General features: G+C 43.0%; 1 protein-coding gene across 1 annotated transcript; it reads left to right on the forward strand.

Moving 5' to 3' along the window:
- Positions 1-1,069: 1,069 nt before the first annotated feature.
- TOP3B (DNA topoisomerase III beta) lies at positions 1,070-12,161 on the forward strand. Its single transcript, XM_039724788.1, has 17 exons — positions 1,070-1,190; positions 1,857-1,988; positions 2,185-2,291; positions 2,695-2,769; positions 3,682-3,878; positions 4,488-4,644; positions 5,720-5,833; positions 6,728-6,818; positions 7,087-7,241; positions 7,415-7,520; positions 7,848-7,994; positions 8,374-8,547; positions 9,370-9,498; positions 9,687-9,836; positions 10,257-10,357; positions 10,599-10,800; positions 11,640-12,161. The coding sequence occupies exons 1-17, from the start codon at positions 1,121-1,123 to the stop codon at positions 12,119-12,121; spliced, it is 2,589 nt and encodes an 862-aa protein (XP_039580722.1). The 5' UTR covers positions 1,070-1,120; the 3' UTR covers positions 12,122-12,161.
- The last annotated feature ends 1,608 nt before the right edge of the window (positions 12,162-13,769 follow it).

A 13,769-nucleotide genomic window follows, 5' to 3' on the forward strand; every position in this document is an offset into this window, starting at 1 on the left:
ACTAAAATTTAATGTGCAAAAAATGCACTTTTCCAAGAATCATTTAATACTGTTTCCATTATCTCATCGCGGGGCAAGGGAACCAGGTACTCTTAAGACTCCTAAAGCGAATTTATTTGTGTTGAAGGAGATGCTGTCAATGACTGACACTGTTTGAAGTGTTTTGGGTCTGTGGAAACTGGAACCTGAGTGCCAGACTGGGCACAGGCACAGAGACCCGTGTCGCCGGAGCACAGCAGGTACAGTTTGTGTGGCGCTCTCAGAGGAGTTTGGTGATTCACGTTCTGCGCCCTGCGTGGATGAAGGAGGGGCGAATCTGCGCACCGCACCGCAGGGTGCCAGCGCTTCCGCGGCACAGCTCGCACACGGGCTGCGGCAGGAAGGGCTGTGCCGGTGTCCCTGTGCCGGGACCGCGAGTGGCCCGAGAGCGCCCGGCACGGCCCGGCCCGGCCCGAGCACGGGGGCGCCGCCAGGGGGCGCTGCGGCGGGGGGGCGCCAGCCCGGGAGGGGCCTGGGTGTGAGAAAGTGTGAGAAAGTGTGTGAAAATGTGTGAAAATGTGTGTGTATAGACATATAAATATGTGTGTGTGTGTATATATAAATATATGTGTGTGTGTGTGTGTAAATGTCCATGTATGCGTGTATCTGTATCAGTGTGTGGGTGTATGTGTGTAAATGTGTGTGTGTCCACGTATGTCTGGGTGTGTGTCCGTGTGCCCGCACATGTGCCTGTGTGTGTGTCCGCACATGTGCCACTGTATATATGTCTCTGTGTGTGTCCGTAAATGTGCCTGTGTGTGTGTCCGTGTGTCCGCACATGTGCCCGTGTGTGTATGCCTGTGTGTGTCCGTGTGTCCGCACATGTGGCCGTGTGTGTGTGGCCGTGTGTCCGCACATGTGCCCGTGTGTGTCCGTGTGTCCGTGTGTGTATGTGTGTATGTCCCGCGCCCGCCCGCGCCGCCGCAGCCCTGCGGAGCCGCCCGCGCCTTCCGGCGCCGTGACCCGGCAGTGACGCGGCCATGGCCGCCCGCTGAGGCGCGGAGCGCGGCCGAGCCGGCGGAGCGGGGCGGCCCCAGCTCCGCCGGCCCGCGCCCGCGGCTCCGCGCCGCAGCGGCCGAAGATGAGGACCGTGCTCATGGTGGCGGAGAAGCCGTCCCTGGCGCAGTCCATCGCCAAGATCCTCTCGAGAGGTAGGGGAGGCGGGGCGTGCCCCGGCGCTGAGCCGGCGGCACCGGGAGCGCTCCGGCGGCGCGGCCGGGGCACGGGGATGGGTGCGAGCTCCGGGCTTGTGTCAGTGCAGGGACGGTGAGAAACACCCTGGGCAGTGGCTTGGTTCTCTTGGGGCCGGAGCCTCCTGGGAGCGGTGGCTTGGGACAGGTTCATAAAAGAACGGGATGTCCCATCACCTTCTGATTGTTTTTATGGATCCCTGTTTAATCCAAAAATAAAGGAATCTAGTTCAATATTTTGTGTACCTCTAGAGTGCCTTAGTGCATACGGTGTCTGGAAAGTGCCTATCGAGTAGCTGAGATTTTTGAAGTAAAAGTTTCATAGATCTGGAAAATAAATTGATTATAAGTGTGTCATCTAGAAAACTAGCTGTATTTTTGTAAGGTTTCCTGGTGGGAGGGAACGGCTGGTGGAGATAATGGATAGTTAATTTGAAGATGGAATATATTTTAGGAAAACCCTGAATTGATGCTTAATGAAATAAAAGTTTGATCAATGAGTAGAGTTCTGTGATCAGGAAGACCCTAGCTGTAAGAACTGAGAAAAGGGAGATGTAATTTCACACACAATTTGTTTCGGTAGCTGGGGTTTTTCCCTCACTAATATTCACGGTGCTGTTCTCACAGGGAACATGTCCTCTCGCAAGGGCCTCAACGGCGTGTGCTCCGTGCACGAGTACAGCGGCTCCTTCGTGGGGCAGAGCGCCCACTTCAAGATGACATCGGTGTGCGGCCACGTCATGACTTTGGATTTCATCGGTATTTGCCTGCTCATCACACGTTTTAATATGGCTTCAGAAAAAGCAGAGAGGTCCCTTGGTTTACAGTAAAGCAAGATGTGTTACTGTAGAAATTTTTCCATACAAATTTTGAAAGCCAAGTGTTTTGCAAAGTAAAGCTGTTTGTTTTATAAATATTTCTTCAGAGCTCCACTTAATATACTTTTGCTTTTCAGGAAGGTATAACAGCTGGGACAAAGTGGATCCAGCAGAACTTTTTAGTAAAGCTCCCACAGAAAAGAAAGAAGCTAATCCCAAACTGACCATGGTGAAGTTTTTACAGGTATTCTTTCTTATGAGTAGTATTTAGACTTATCATTTTCTGTATTCCTAAATAAGAATTCCTCCAGAGAATAGCTCTTTGTCACAGTTAGATCTATTTTATTAACATAGTAGAAAATCTTTTTTTGCTTGTTCTTGCACTGTCTGCAATCTTTGTTAATTCACTTTTCCCTTTGCCTTCTGAGTTTTTTGACAGTTGATATCCTGCTTCTCAGAATTGGATGCAAGCTTAGCTTTAACAGCAAGTGCAAGGCACAGCTTATAAATGCCTTCTTTGAAATAAGTCTGTGTTGGTTGCTGTTCACACTTCACACACCTGCTGAAACCAGAAAAAGAAATATATAAGTAGGGAGGGGGGGATGTTTTTTTGAGTTGCTGAAGAACTGTGCTAATTTTTCTCACAGGTGGAGGGAAGAGGCTGTGATTGTATTGTCTTGTGGTTGGATTGTGATAAGGAAGGAGAAAACATCTGTTTTGAAGTAAGGCTTCCATTTTTAAGACTCACAATACCTTAATATATGTCTGACAAGACTATTAATGCATTGTTTTATGAGTATAGAGTAAAATTCAAACTAAAGCTGAATAAAGTTTTAAAGGCATAGAGGGCCTTGGTGGAAAAACTCACATGCTTTGAACTCTGTAAGACGTCAGTTAAAGAGTATAAATAAATTTCAGAGGTGTTGCTCATCTCAGAAGAGCAATCAGGCCTCTTAAATGTTAGAACATTCCAGTGTTTCAAGAATTCATCTGTATTCCACAGCTGGAGTAGTTATTCTTATGTCCTTATAAAACTTCACTGCTGTTATCTTTTGTTTATTAAGCAAGTAAATGCCTTAGAGCACAGAAGCTGCTTGCAAGTGTAGGCATACTGCAGAAATTTGGCCTCTGCACATGAAAAGCATAGAACAAAAACTTTCCTTGGTTTTTTTTATTTTTTTTAACATCCTATTCCCAGAAGTCTACATGAAGAGTATTTGTTTGGAGATTTTCTTTAGATTAAAGAAACATGTTTTATGAAGTGATTGTTTTAAGTTCTTTACATACCCCTGTACCATTCCTGTGCCTTAGCCATGAGTGGAATAAACCCAGATAGCCACTGGTACATGTTCACTGAAAGGTGCTGCAGCTGCACTGGTGAATGTCTTTGCTCTCAGCCAAAAATACTGATTTGCTCCCAGCAGTTGCTGTATAGTAGATAAACCCTTCAGTTTTGTTAATTCTTCATATGCTTTTGAGTGGATGCACAAATACTCCTCTGGCTTATCAGTTAATGTATTGGCATGACATCTTGCTGAATTGAGAAAGCAGTGACACAGAAATGAATATTTTGTGGAGAGTGGGGTTTTTTTATCTTTCAAATGCTCTTTAACTATGCTTCTGATTTTGCTTAGGTTCTTGATGCTGTTCTTCCTGTCATGAACAAGCCTCGTGGCACGGAGAGGACGATTTACAGAGCTAAATTCAGTTCCATCACCGACACAGACATCTGCAATGCCATGAATCACTTGGGAGAGCCCAATCGCAACGAGGCTCTGTCCGTGGATGCCCGCCAGGAGCTGGATCTGAGGATTGGCTGTGCCTTCACAAGGTGACAGCACAGCCTGCAGATGGTTTTGTAAAGGTTCAGGAGCTCGTGGTTTAACCCCAGCCAAGCCCCACACAGCCATCACTGCCTCCCCACCTCCAGGGTGGGGGAGAGTACTGGATGGGTAGGAGTGGGAGAAGTCATGCCTTGAGATAAAGACAGTTTAATAGGTAAACAAAAGCTGCACACACAAGCAAAGCAAAATGAGGAATTAATTCAGCACTTCTCAGGGTCAGGCAGGTGTATTCAGCCATCCTCAGGAAAGCTGGGCTCCATCACCCACTATGTTTACTTGGGAAAATAAATACCATCACCTCAAGTGTTCCCCCCCTTCCTCCTTATTCCCCCAGCTTTATATGCTGACCATGATGTCACATGATCTGGAATATCCCTTTGGTCATTCAGCTGGGATCAGCTGTCCTGGCTGTGTCCCCTCCCAGCTCCTTGTGAAGCTGTAATTTCTCAGAATGCTCTTTTCCTAATGCCTGAATGATTTTATACATTACTCATATTTTGTGCATGTATGATGACAAAAATTTCTGCTTTTCATGGGAATGAGGATGTTAATGTGTACATTTCTCATTTGTTTTTTCCCTCTTGCCCTTCTCTTAGGTTCCAGACTAAATACTTTCAGGGGAAATATGGGAATTTAGACAGCTCCCTCATCTCCTTTGGGCCATGTCAGACCCCAACACTTGGATTCTGTGTTGAGAGGCATGACAAAATCCAGTCATTTAAGCCTGAGACTTATTGGGTGTTGCAAGCTAAAGTAAGTTTTACAGTACTTGATTTTACAAAAGAAATGCATTTGTGTTTTGTTCATTCATAATTTCTTAGCTGCTGACAAGAATTCACAATGCCTGTAGTTTACTCATGTGTTCTCATTCTGTTCACATGTGTGTCACCACTCTCAAGAACAGATTCCAGGATGTCAGTTTTGCATTAGAGTGCTTATTGTCTGCTGCTTATAAGAATTCTTCAGTGCTAATCATCTAAGCTTAGATTCTGCCAAAAAAACTACTTAAAATGGTGCTCTTTTGTTCCCTGGGGTCCTTGGACTGACTGTTGTTAATTTGAATCCAGGAATTAATTAGCCTGCCAACAAACATTGGCAATGCTGAGTATTGAAATTTCAAAGCAAATAAAATGCTCATTGTGTTAATTGGCAATTGAGTCCTCAGAGTACTTTGGCAGCTTAGAGTAGTTTAACAGCCTCACTGCTGTCCAAGCTCTGAGAGCAAACCAACAGGGTTTTATGGCTTGTGATCACAAGGATTTTTTAAGCAAATGAGGGATTCATGGTAAAAATTTGCCATTTTTGTATTTTAAAAGTAAAAAGGTAAAATCTAGCATCTACTGTCATCTGTTGTGATGTGTCTTGTGTGTCATGCTGGGAAACACTTGGTGCTGTTTACAGAGGGGTTTGTGTTGGTCACTTCATACTAATTTTTGTACATGGGGCTGAAAACATGACCTCGTTACAGTTTAAATCAAAAGATTGATTCTGCTAGATCAAAATGGTAAAGCTTGAATTTCTGCCTATTTCAGTCTTTGCTGTTCCCAGCACTAAACAAGGACAGCATTTCAGTTCAGTCAGGAATAGTTCTGGTCATTCCCCAGACCCCAGAACTCCAAGTGCTCCATCCTTCACAAAAGCCCCCCAAAAAAAGAGCACAACTGCATGTTTGAGCACTGGTGTCCTGGTGTGGGTTTGTCCTAAGTGTGTTCTAACAAATCCTATATGTCCTAGGGTTTGCTTGCTGGACTCTTTTGGGAATATTCATTCTTACACTTCAAGGAGTAGAGTTGGTGGGAATGAATTAATTTTTTTTTTTGTCCAATAGGTGAATCCTGAAAAAGAAAGTTCTCTCACTTTGGATTGGGATAGAGTGAGGGTGTTTGATCGTGAGGTTGCTCAAATGTTCCTGAATATAACAAAGATGGCAAAAGAAGCAAAGGTAAGAATATTTACCATGTGTCAGTAGGTCCATATTTCATATAAAGGAAATACAATTTAATGTTTCATTTGCTGCATATTGAGGCTTTTGGTTGTTTTTGTTAAAGAGTGTAGAATATTTTGGTTTTTACTTCATTCAGCTTTGTGTAAATGAGAGTAAAAGGCAAGAGATTTTTTTGTTGTAGATTGTACTGTGCTGGTGTGGTCATCTCAGCAGAAGCCTCTTCTTAGTATTGACTTTGGAAATACTCATCACTCATGATAGGAACTCTTCATTACTAAACCTGCTAGGAAATACTGTTCAGATGTCTCCAAGCAGACCTCTTATTTCCCATGAGACATTGAATAAATTGGAATTTAATTATGTGGAGGGCAATATTCCCACAGTTAAATATTTAATCATGTATGGTACAGTCTTTTTAGCCAATTAATTTATACTCTGCTCTGTTCAATACTTGTTTAACAGTGTGTTTGGATTTAAGTGCTTATAGACATCAAGGTTCAAAGATTGCTTGAAGCTTTAAAAAATCTGCATTCTTATAGTTAGGGCTGTTGCTTGGCATGAGCACTAAATCCCTGTAGCACTGAAAGTAGCTGCTGCTGGGATAAGTGGGAAGTAAGGAGAGCAATAAGCTGCCTTGCTGTGTTCCCAGTTAGTTATAGACCTGATCTAGTCCTGGCACAAAGGGACTTTCAGACTTTAATTTTAGAACTTGATAAAATTATCTCGTCAGATTTTCTGAAGTAAAAATATACTGGTGGTTACTGTTTTAAGAGAACAAAGCAGATATTATAAGAATAGACAATGGTAAGTATGATACATATTTATAGACATGATTAAAATTATGCATTTACCAAATGTCAGAAGTTTTACTGTGAAAATGCTCTTTTCTAGGTAGAATCTGTGAGTAAAAAAGAGAAGGTGAAGCAGAGACCACTGGCTCTGAATACAGTAGAAATGCTCCGAGTGGCCAGTGCTGCTTTAGGTAGGTACAAAAGTTCAGATTTTCACGCTGTTTAAAGCCCAATATTTTGGCTTCTCAAACAAAACAAATAATACATCGTTTTGGGCAAAGAATCAAGTTAAGAAAGCTGCTTGTCAAATGTGAAATGTTTGGCAAGATCAAGGTGACAAAAGTTGTATGGAAAGGACAAATCATTATTTAAATACTTAGGTGAGGTGCACATCCAGGTGCAGCAAACCATAATCACAGGGATGTGTATATGATTTTTGTTTTCTCCTGTCCCCCTCAGGAATGGGTCCCCAACATGCCATGCAAATAGCAGAACGTCTGTACACTCAGGGTTATATCAGCTACCCTCGAACAGAAACTACCCATTACCCAGAGAACTTTGACCTGAAAGGATGTTTGAGACAGCAAGCCAATAACCCTTACTGGGCAGAAACTGTGAGTACCTGAAGCAAAGCTGTGCTATCATTCTCTAGTCTGTTTCAGACTAGATCTTGCTTGGTGTATTATGACCTACAGGCCTTCAGAAACTTTAAATATTTCTAGTTTCTTTTATTTATGTTGTATTGCCATGGATTTGATGTGAGTAAGCCATTTCTTTCTTCACCCAGGTAAAAGTATTGCTCTCAGAAGGCATCAATCGTCCAAGGAAAGGCCACGATGCAGGAGACCATCCTCCCATCACCCCGATGAGAGCTGCAACAGAAGCAGAATTAGGTACAGGCAAATTCAGTGGTATTGGGACACTGTGTGAGGAAATCAGGCCCTTGAGGTGTAAGGTTTCAAAATTACTGAGTTTCAACAGAAAATAAAATTATTTGAATAGCAAGAAGTGAAGAGAGAGCAAACTTGATCCTCACTGAAACTTCTGGTGACGGTGAAGTTCAGAGCTGCTTCAGCAATTGATCCTTGGGACTATAGTACTGCCAAGAAAAAGAAAACAACTTAATGCCTATGTTTCTAGGAGAAGTTTGTCCCAGAATAGTAGCTTCCAAGTATTGAAATTTGATTCTGTTTTGTGGCTGAGGTGTTGTTTCTCCCCAGGTGGAGACGGGTGGCGGCTGTACGAGTACATAACTCGGCACTTCATTGCCACTGTCAGTGCTGACTGCAAGTACCTACAAACCACCATTTCCTTCAGTATTGGCCCTGAAAGATTTACCTGTGTTGGAAAGGTGGTAACTTCACCAGGTAAGACAAATCGGAAGAAGGTATTAGCTGCAGATTGTTTTTTTCCCCCAATAATACACTGAGTGGATATGAAAGTGAAGCTTTGAGGACAAGTGCAATTGTGAAGAATTTTTTGAGCTCTTAAAACCAGAGGCCAAATCTTGACCTAATTTTCATACTTCAATTATGATAGAAAAAGTGTTATTTTTCATGTAGTAGTCTCATAGATTTAATGCCACATTTGCCAGTGTGAAGACCAGTCTTTTTACAAACAGTAAATACCTTTTGGGGGATAAATTACACAAAGGCAGCTTTTTCTTGGGCGTCTGTAAAAACAGTGTAGCATCACTACTGAGACTTTTATGGTAAACTTCCAAGTTGTTTGTTTCTTTACCTACAGGGTTCACAGAAATTATGCCATGGCACAGCATCCCATTAGAAGAGAGCCTTCCCCACTGTGAGAAAGGAGATCTTTTTCCAGTCGGTGAAATAAAGTTGCTGGAAAAGCAAACCAGCCCTCCTGATTACCTGACAGAAGCAGAACTGATCACTCTGATGGAAAAGCATGGCATTGGTAGGAACTTGCATAACTTACATTGTTCTGCAGTACATCCACCAAGAGTGCAGAGTCTGAGTCACTCCTCTGCACTGTCTCTGTCAGTGATGAGCTCTCAGTATTCATTTGGATATGTACAGTGATCATCTCTTCCCCTTTAAACCACCATGCCCATAGCTCCCCTCAGCAGATGGTAGATTGTTTCTTCCCCCACGTTCCTTTCCCTTTCTTATCCTTGTTTTGAGTAGTTTCTGGTTTCTGGCCAAACATTTCTGGCCAAAGCAGTATCCTTTCATAACACATTCCTGTCACTTCTCTGTCAGAAAGAACTGATGTGTGGAAGGAAGCACCTCCTCATTCTTAGGAATGATTTCTTGTCTTCACAGCTTGCTTTAGCTTTGCTCTCTTCAGTAATCCTTCTGTATCTTATTATACAATTTACCACAATTCTACTTTTCTTTATCAGTCTGACTTGTTTCTTTTAATGTATTTTCATGAATTTGTCCTGTCAGAGCAAACACAGTCTCTTACTCTACTGTGTTTTTCCAGAGTAAATAACTTGTGAGAATAGGTGTCTTCCCAACAGTAATTCCTTGGAAGAGATGAAAGGATTAAGGTTAAACCATATGTTTCAGACTTATCAGAATTGCAAAGGAACATCAGAGTTACTAGAGAGGGAGAAGTTATGCACTGGAAGTTGGGGAACAGTAAGAAGGTATCTGAATTTAAGCAGTCTTAGGAGCCCTGTAATTTGACATTAAACCAGAGGAGCCAGAAACAAGTCATTTGATGAAAACTGTTTTGTTCAGGGTGGATATATTGTTTTCCTTTGTGTGGCAGGAACTGATGCCAGTATTCCAGTCCACATTAACAACATTTGCCAGCGAAACTATGTCACAGTGGAGAGCGGTCGAAGACTAAAGCCTACAAACCTTGGCATTGTTCTGGTTCATGGTTATTACAAAATAGGTCAGTTAAATGCTCTTCCCTTTCCATCTTCTTCCCTTTCTTTCCCTTTACTATATCAAAGGCTGATGTCAATGTCTAAGTAACATTTCTGTCCCAAATAATGCTTATTTTGATGTCAGTTTATGTGTGAATGGTTTCCTACCTCAATTTTTGACCTTTCATTGCTGCTGTCTCTGGTTTCCTGTTAGATGCAGAACTGGTTCTTCCTACAATCCGCAGTGCTGTAGAGAAGCAACTCAACTTAATAGCTCTGGGTAAAGCAAATTATCATCAGGTCCTGGAGCACACCCTTGACATTTTCAAAAGGAAGTTTCACTATTTTGTGGATTCTATTGCAGGTAAAACTTTCTATATGTGAAGTTCCCTCCAATTACTTAGTTGTTGCATAGAAAATGCTTATATATTAGGCTCCTTTCAGAGGTTTAGGCTTTCTGAAAAGTTGTGCCAGGACTGGAAGTTTCCAGCCAAATTAATTTGCTCTCCAAAGGGAGATGGACTGAATCATGTCTCCAAAACTGTACTTCAAGTTTCTTTTGTGCCTGTGCAGTGGTGAGTTTTTGAAAATTTGAGATTAGCTGAACCAGTATGCTTGAGCATGCTCAGTGCAAAATGCTTTGTATTTGTCTTTGTAGATAAGGAAGAGCATTGTGAGTAAAATACTTTAATTCTCACTTCTTCAAAGGTCTAGAGATGATTTTGTGCAAAGTTTCCTCCTAAGAACTAGAATTCTAATGTAAGTGTGATCGTTCCTTTTGCAGGTATGGATGAACTGATGGAAGTGTCTTTTTCACCCTTGGCTGCCACAGGCAAGCCCCTTTCCCGCTGTGGCAAATGCCATCGTTTCATGAAGTATATTCAGGTCAGTTTACCTCAGACTTGGAATTGGAATTTCACTTGCTGTGGGGCACTGACTATAAACTTCTTTTCTGTTATTGAACTTTGGTTCAAATATGGTCATCACGAGTGCCTTTCTAAAACAAAGAGGCTGATAGGGTTTTGCCTTGGGGAGCAAACCAGAGATCAACTCCAGCTGGGTTTACCACAGGTTTTAAGCTCTGTTGACCCTGCAGTGGCTCAGGAGATTTGTGTTCTGTTTCCAGGCCAAGCCGAGTCGCCTGCACTGCTCTCACTGTGATGACACCTACAGTCTCCCCCAGAATGGTACCATTAAACTCTACAAGGAGTTGCGTTGTCCCCTGGATGACTTTGAGCTGGTGCTGTGGTCATCTGGATCCAGAGGAAAGAGCTATCCACTGTGTCCATACTGTTACAACCATCCTCCCTTCAGGGACATGAAAAAAGGTAGGAGTTTTGCAAACATGCAGGCATCATGCTCACTTGACATAAATTAGGTATAGCCTAGACAATGGGCTTTTTAGGAGTTTTTAAATCAGTGTTGCATAGTATAAAGTGCTGTTCAAATTAGGCTGTAGATACCTAAAATTCACATTTAACTTACTGACTGTACTAGTTAACAAATTTTAAGTTTTTTTTTTTCATAGAAGAAGTAAGAAAATAATTTACTTACATGCACTGCAGGTGACCTTCACAACACTCAGCATGCTGTGAAAGACACTAAGATACTGATGCATTGCAAATTTGAGTAGGCTTGGATAGGAGTATAAACAAAGACCAGGTCTTGGGAATGTTCTGATAGAGATAAATTTTGTGTTAAAAGCTGTTGAAGGATATTAGAAGAGATAGAAGTTGCAGTTAGTTTAGTAACTGTGGGGCTGAAACTTAAAGTAGCTCACTGAAGCTTTTCAGCATCTTTTTATTACCATCTTTTAATTAAAAATATCTTGGACCAACAGTGAGTAGTTCAAGTATAAAATAACAGTTAGGCAGGAGCCATACATTTAATTGAAAACGTAATGAGTTTTCATCACTAATCTGTCTAAACTGCCTGTACTGTACAGTGGCAGTACACGGCAATTTGAAAACCATTATAGGAAAATTTTTCAGCAGGGGATTATTGTGAAACTGTGAAGAGGCAAGTTGCCATTTTGGGAGCAGTTCCATTCTTCAGTGATTTAGAAAATCTACAATATACTCAAGTGTCTCTGGCTTCTGTGTCTCACGTCCTTCAGACTGGAGAGTAGTGAGATAAAGGGTGGCGTGGTTTCACTCTTCTTCCCCAGGAATGGGCTGCAATGAGTGCACCCACCCCACGTGCCAGCATTCCCTCAGCATGCTGGGAATTGGGCAGTGCGTGGAGTGTGAGAACGGGGTCCTGGTGCTGGACTCGACGTCGGGTCCCAAGTGGAAGATGGCCTGCAACAAATGCAACGTGGTCGTGCACTTCTTCGAGAACGCGCACAAGGTGCGGGTGTCGCCCGAGACGTGCGACGTGTGCGAGGCGGCGCTCGTGGACGTGGATTTTAACAAAGCCAAATCTCCCTTACCCGGCGACGAGACGCAGCACTCGGGCTGTGTGTTCTGTGACCCCGTGTTTCAGGATCTGGTGGAGCTGAAACACGCGGCCATGAGGCACCCCATGCACCGCGGGGGACAAGGGAAGAGGCAAGGGCGGGGAAGGGGCAAAGGCCGGAGACCTGGAGGAAGGCTCAACCCAAAGAAACCCAAGGACAAAATGGCAGCTCTGGCTGCCTACTTTGTATAATGGCTACACGACAGGAAAATAAACTTCTTATAAAAATGTGTTTCTCTTTGAGTTCATTTGTAAGGATCTTTGATGTTTCACTGCTTTCATGTTCTTAGGACAGTTACACCTTAGGTTGCTCCCAAAACAAACTATTCTGGATGATGTGTCAGTAACTGAGTAAGCCTTTAAGCTTTTAACTGGGATTCATTGATACAATTAGAGCTCACAAACAGTAGGGAGACTCAAGAAGTTGACTTGGACTGTTAACTCTGGCTAATATATAGGAAATGGAATTTGTCTCTTCTGACATTTCTGGGGCCTTTGTCAGCAATGCAAATGCCAGGAGTATAAGAACTGATTAAGATCAGTGTTATGCTGCCATAGTCTTTAAGTGTGACATGAGACTCGCCTCATCTAACTTTGAATCTTCAAAAATAAATTATTACTAGGTGTCAGATTTTTAAATTACGTCTGCAATGGCAAGAGCACTGCTTCAAGTCTGTTGTTCTGCTGCATAAGTGAATAATGCCAACAGACATACAAAATGGAAATTATAAATGTGAAGGGGAATATCCGCCTTGAGCAGTGATTCCCAAGTTATGGCCTGCACACACAAGTTAGTATCTCATGGTCAATGGGGTCCAGAGACCTCATTGAGGGTCCTGAGACCTCCTCCTGCTGCTGGAAGACAGATTGAGTATCCATGCTGGCTTATTGCTCTGTGGTCACACAGCAGATCACGTCTGACAAGGTACAGTTTGTCCTGTGTGTTCCCCGAGTTGTCATTTCAGTGTTGGTTAGTTTTGGTGTCAAAAGGAGGGTGTCCTCGTGCCTTCCTGTGCAGCTGTATCTAAGCACTGCAGCCCTGGGTGCAAAATCTCACTGTACAAATATATAATACTCTCTCCTTTCCTTCCATGGGCTCATGGCTGAGCATGAATGGTCATCTGGTCAAGTACAGTTTGTGTCATCGATAGCCCCAGAACAGTTTCAGCACTAGTTGTGGTCAGATGGGAGGTGCAAAGGCTGCTGCATTTCAACACAGAATGTGCAGAGTGACCTGACATGGGATGCACTGGCAACAGAGAGGAAAAACAAGTCCCTACAAAGGTAATTTATAACTCTGCTGTTTTAGTTGGCACAGTGTGCACGTACTGAACCAGAGAACAGAGCCCAAATACCACAGCACCACGTCTGTTCCTCTGATCAAATGTTTGTTTATACACTTCCAGCTCAAACATGAACTATGTTTTACAGTACTGCTTAGAAGATCCAGCCATGGGTAGAAGATTTTTTTTCTGTAGTTCTTTTAGTTCTCTCTGGTAAAAGCAGGCTGGAGCAAATAGCTTCTTTTCATGAAGAGCTACAACATTGTTTTAAAAATCAAGTTGATGTGGTGCCTCGGAGTCATAGGTGTTGGCATAAACTACAACAGCTGCCAGGGTGCTTGTACTGATTCAGTTCAAGTCCTCTCTTAGCTGTAGCCTGGGTTGTACACCCTGAACATACCTGAGTGCCCAGCTGGCTGCTGCTGCTGGCTGGGAATTCTGTGATGCTTGGAGATGATCCTGCAACTATGGGAAACCTGTCACTGGTCATTCTCCATGGCTTCCCAGCTGAGTAGGAATGCTTTCCCCTTCCTCCAAGCATGGTTCTTACTGTTATT

This window comes from Passer montanus, unplaced genomic scaffold (assembly GCF_014805655.1).
Source record: "Passer montanus isolate IOZ18808 unplaced genomic scaffold, ASM1480565v1 scaffold53, whole genome shotgun sequence".
NCBI classification, from domain to species: domain Eukaryota; kingdom Metazoa; phylum Chordata; class Aves; order Passeriformes; family Passeridae; genus Passer; species Passer montanus.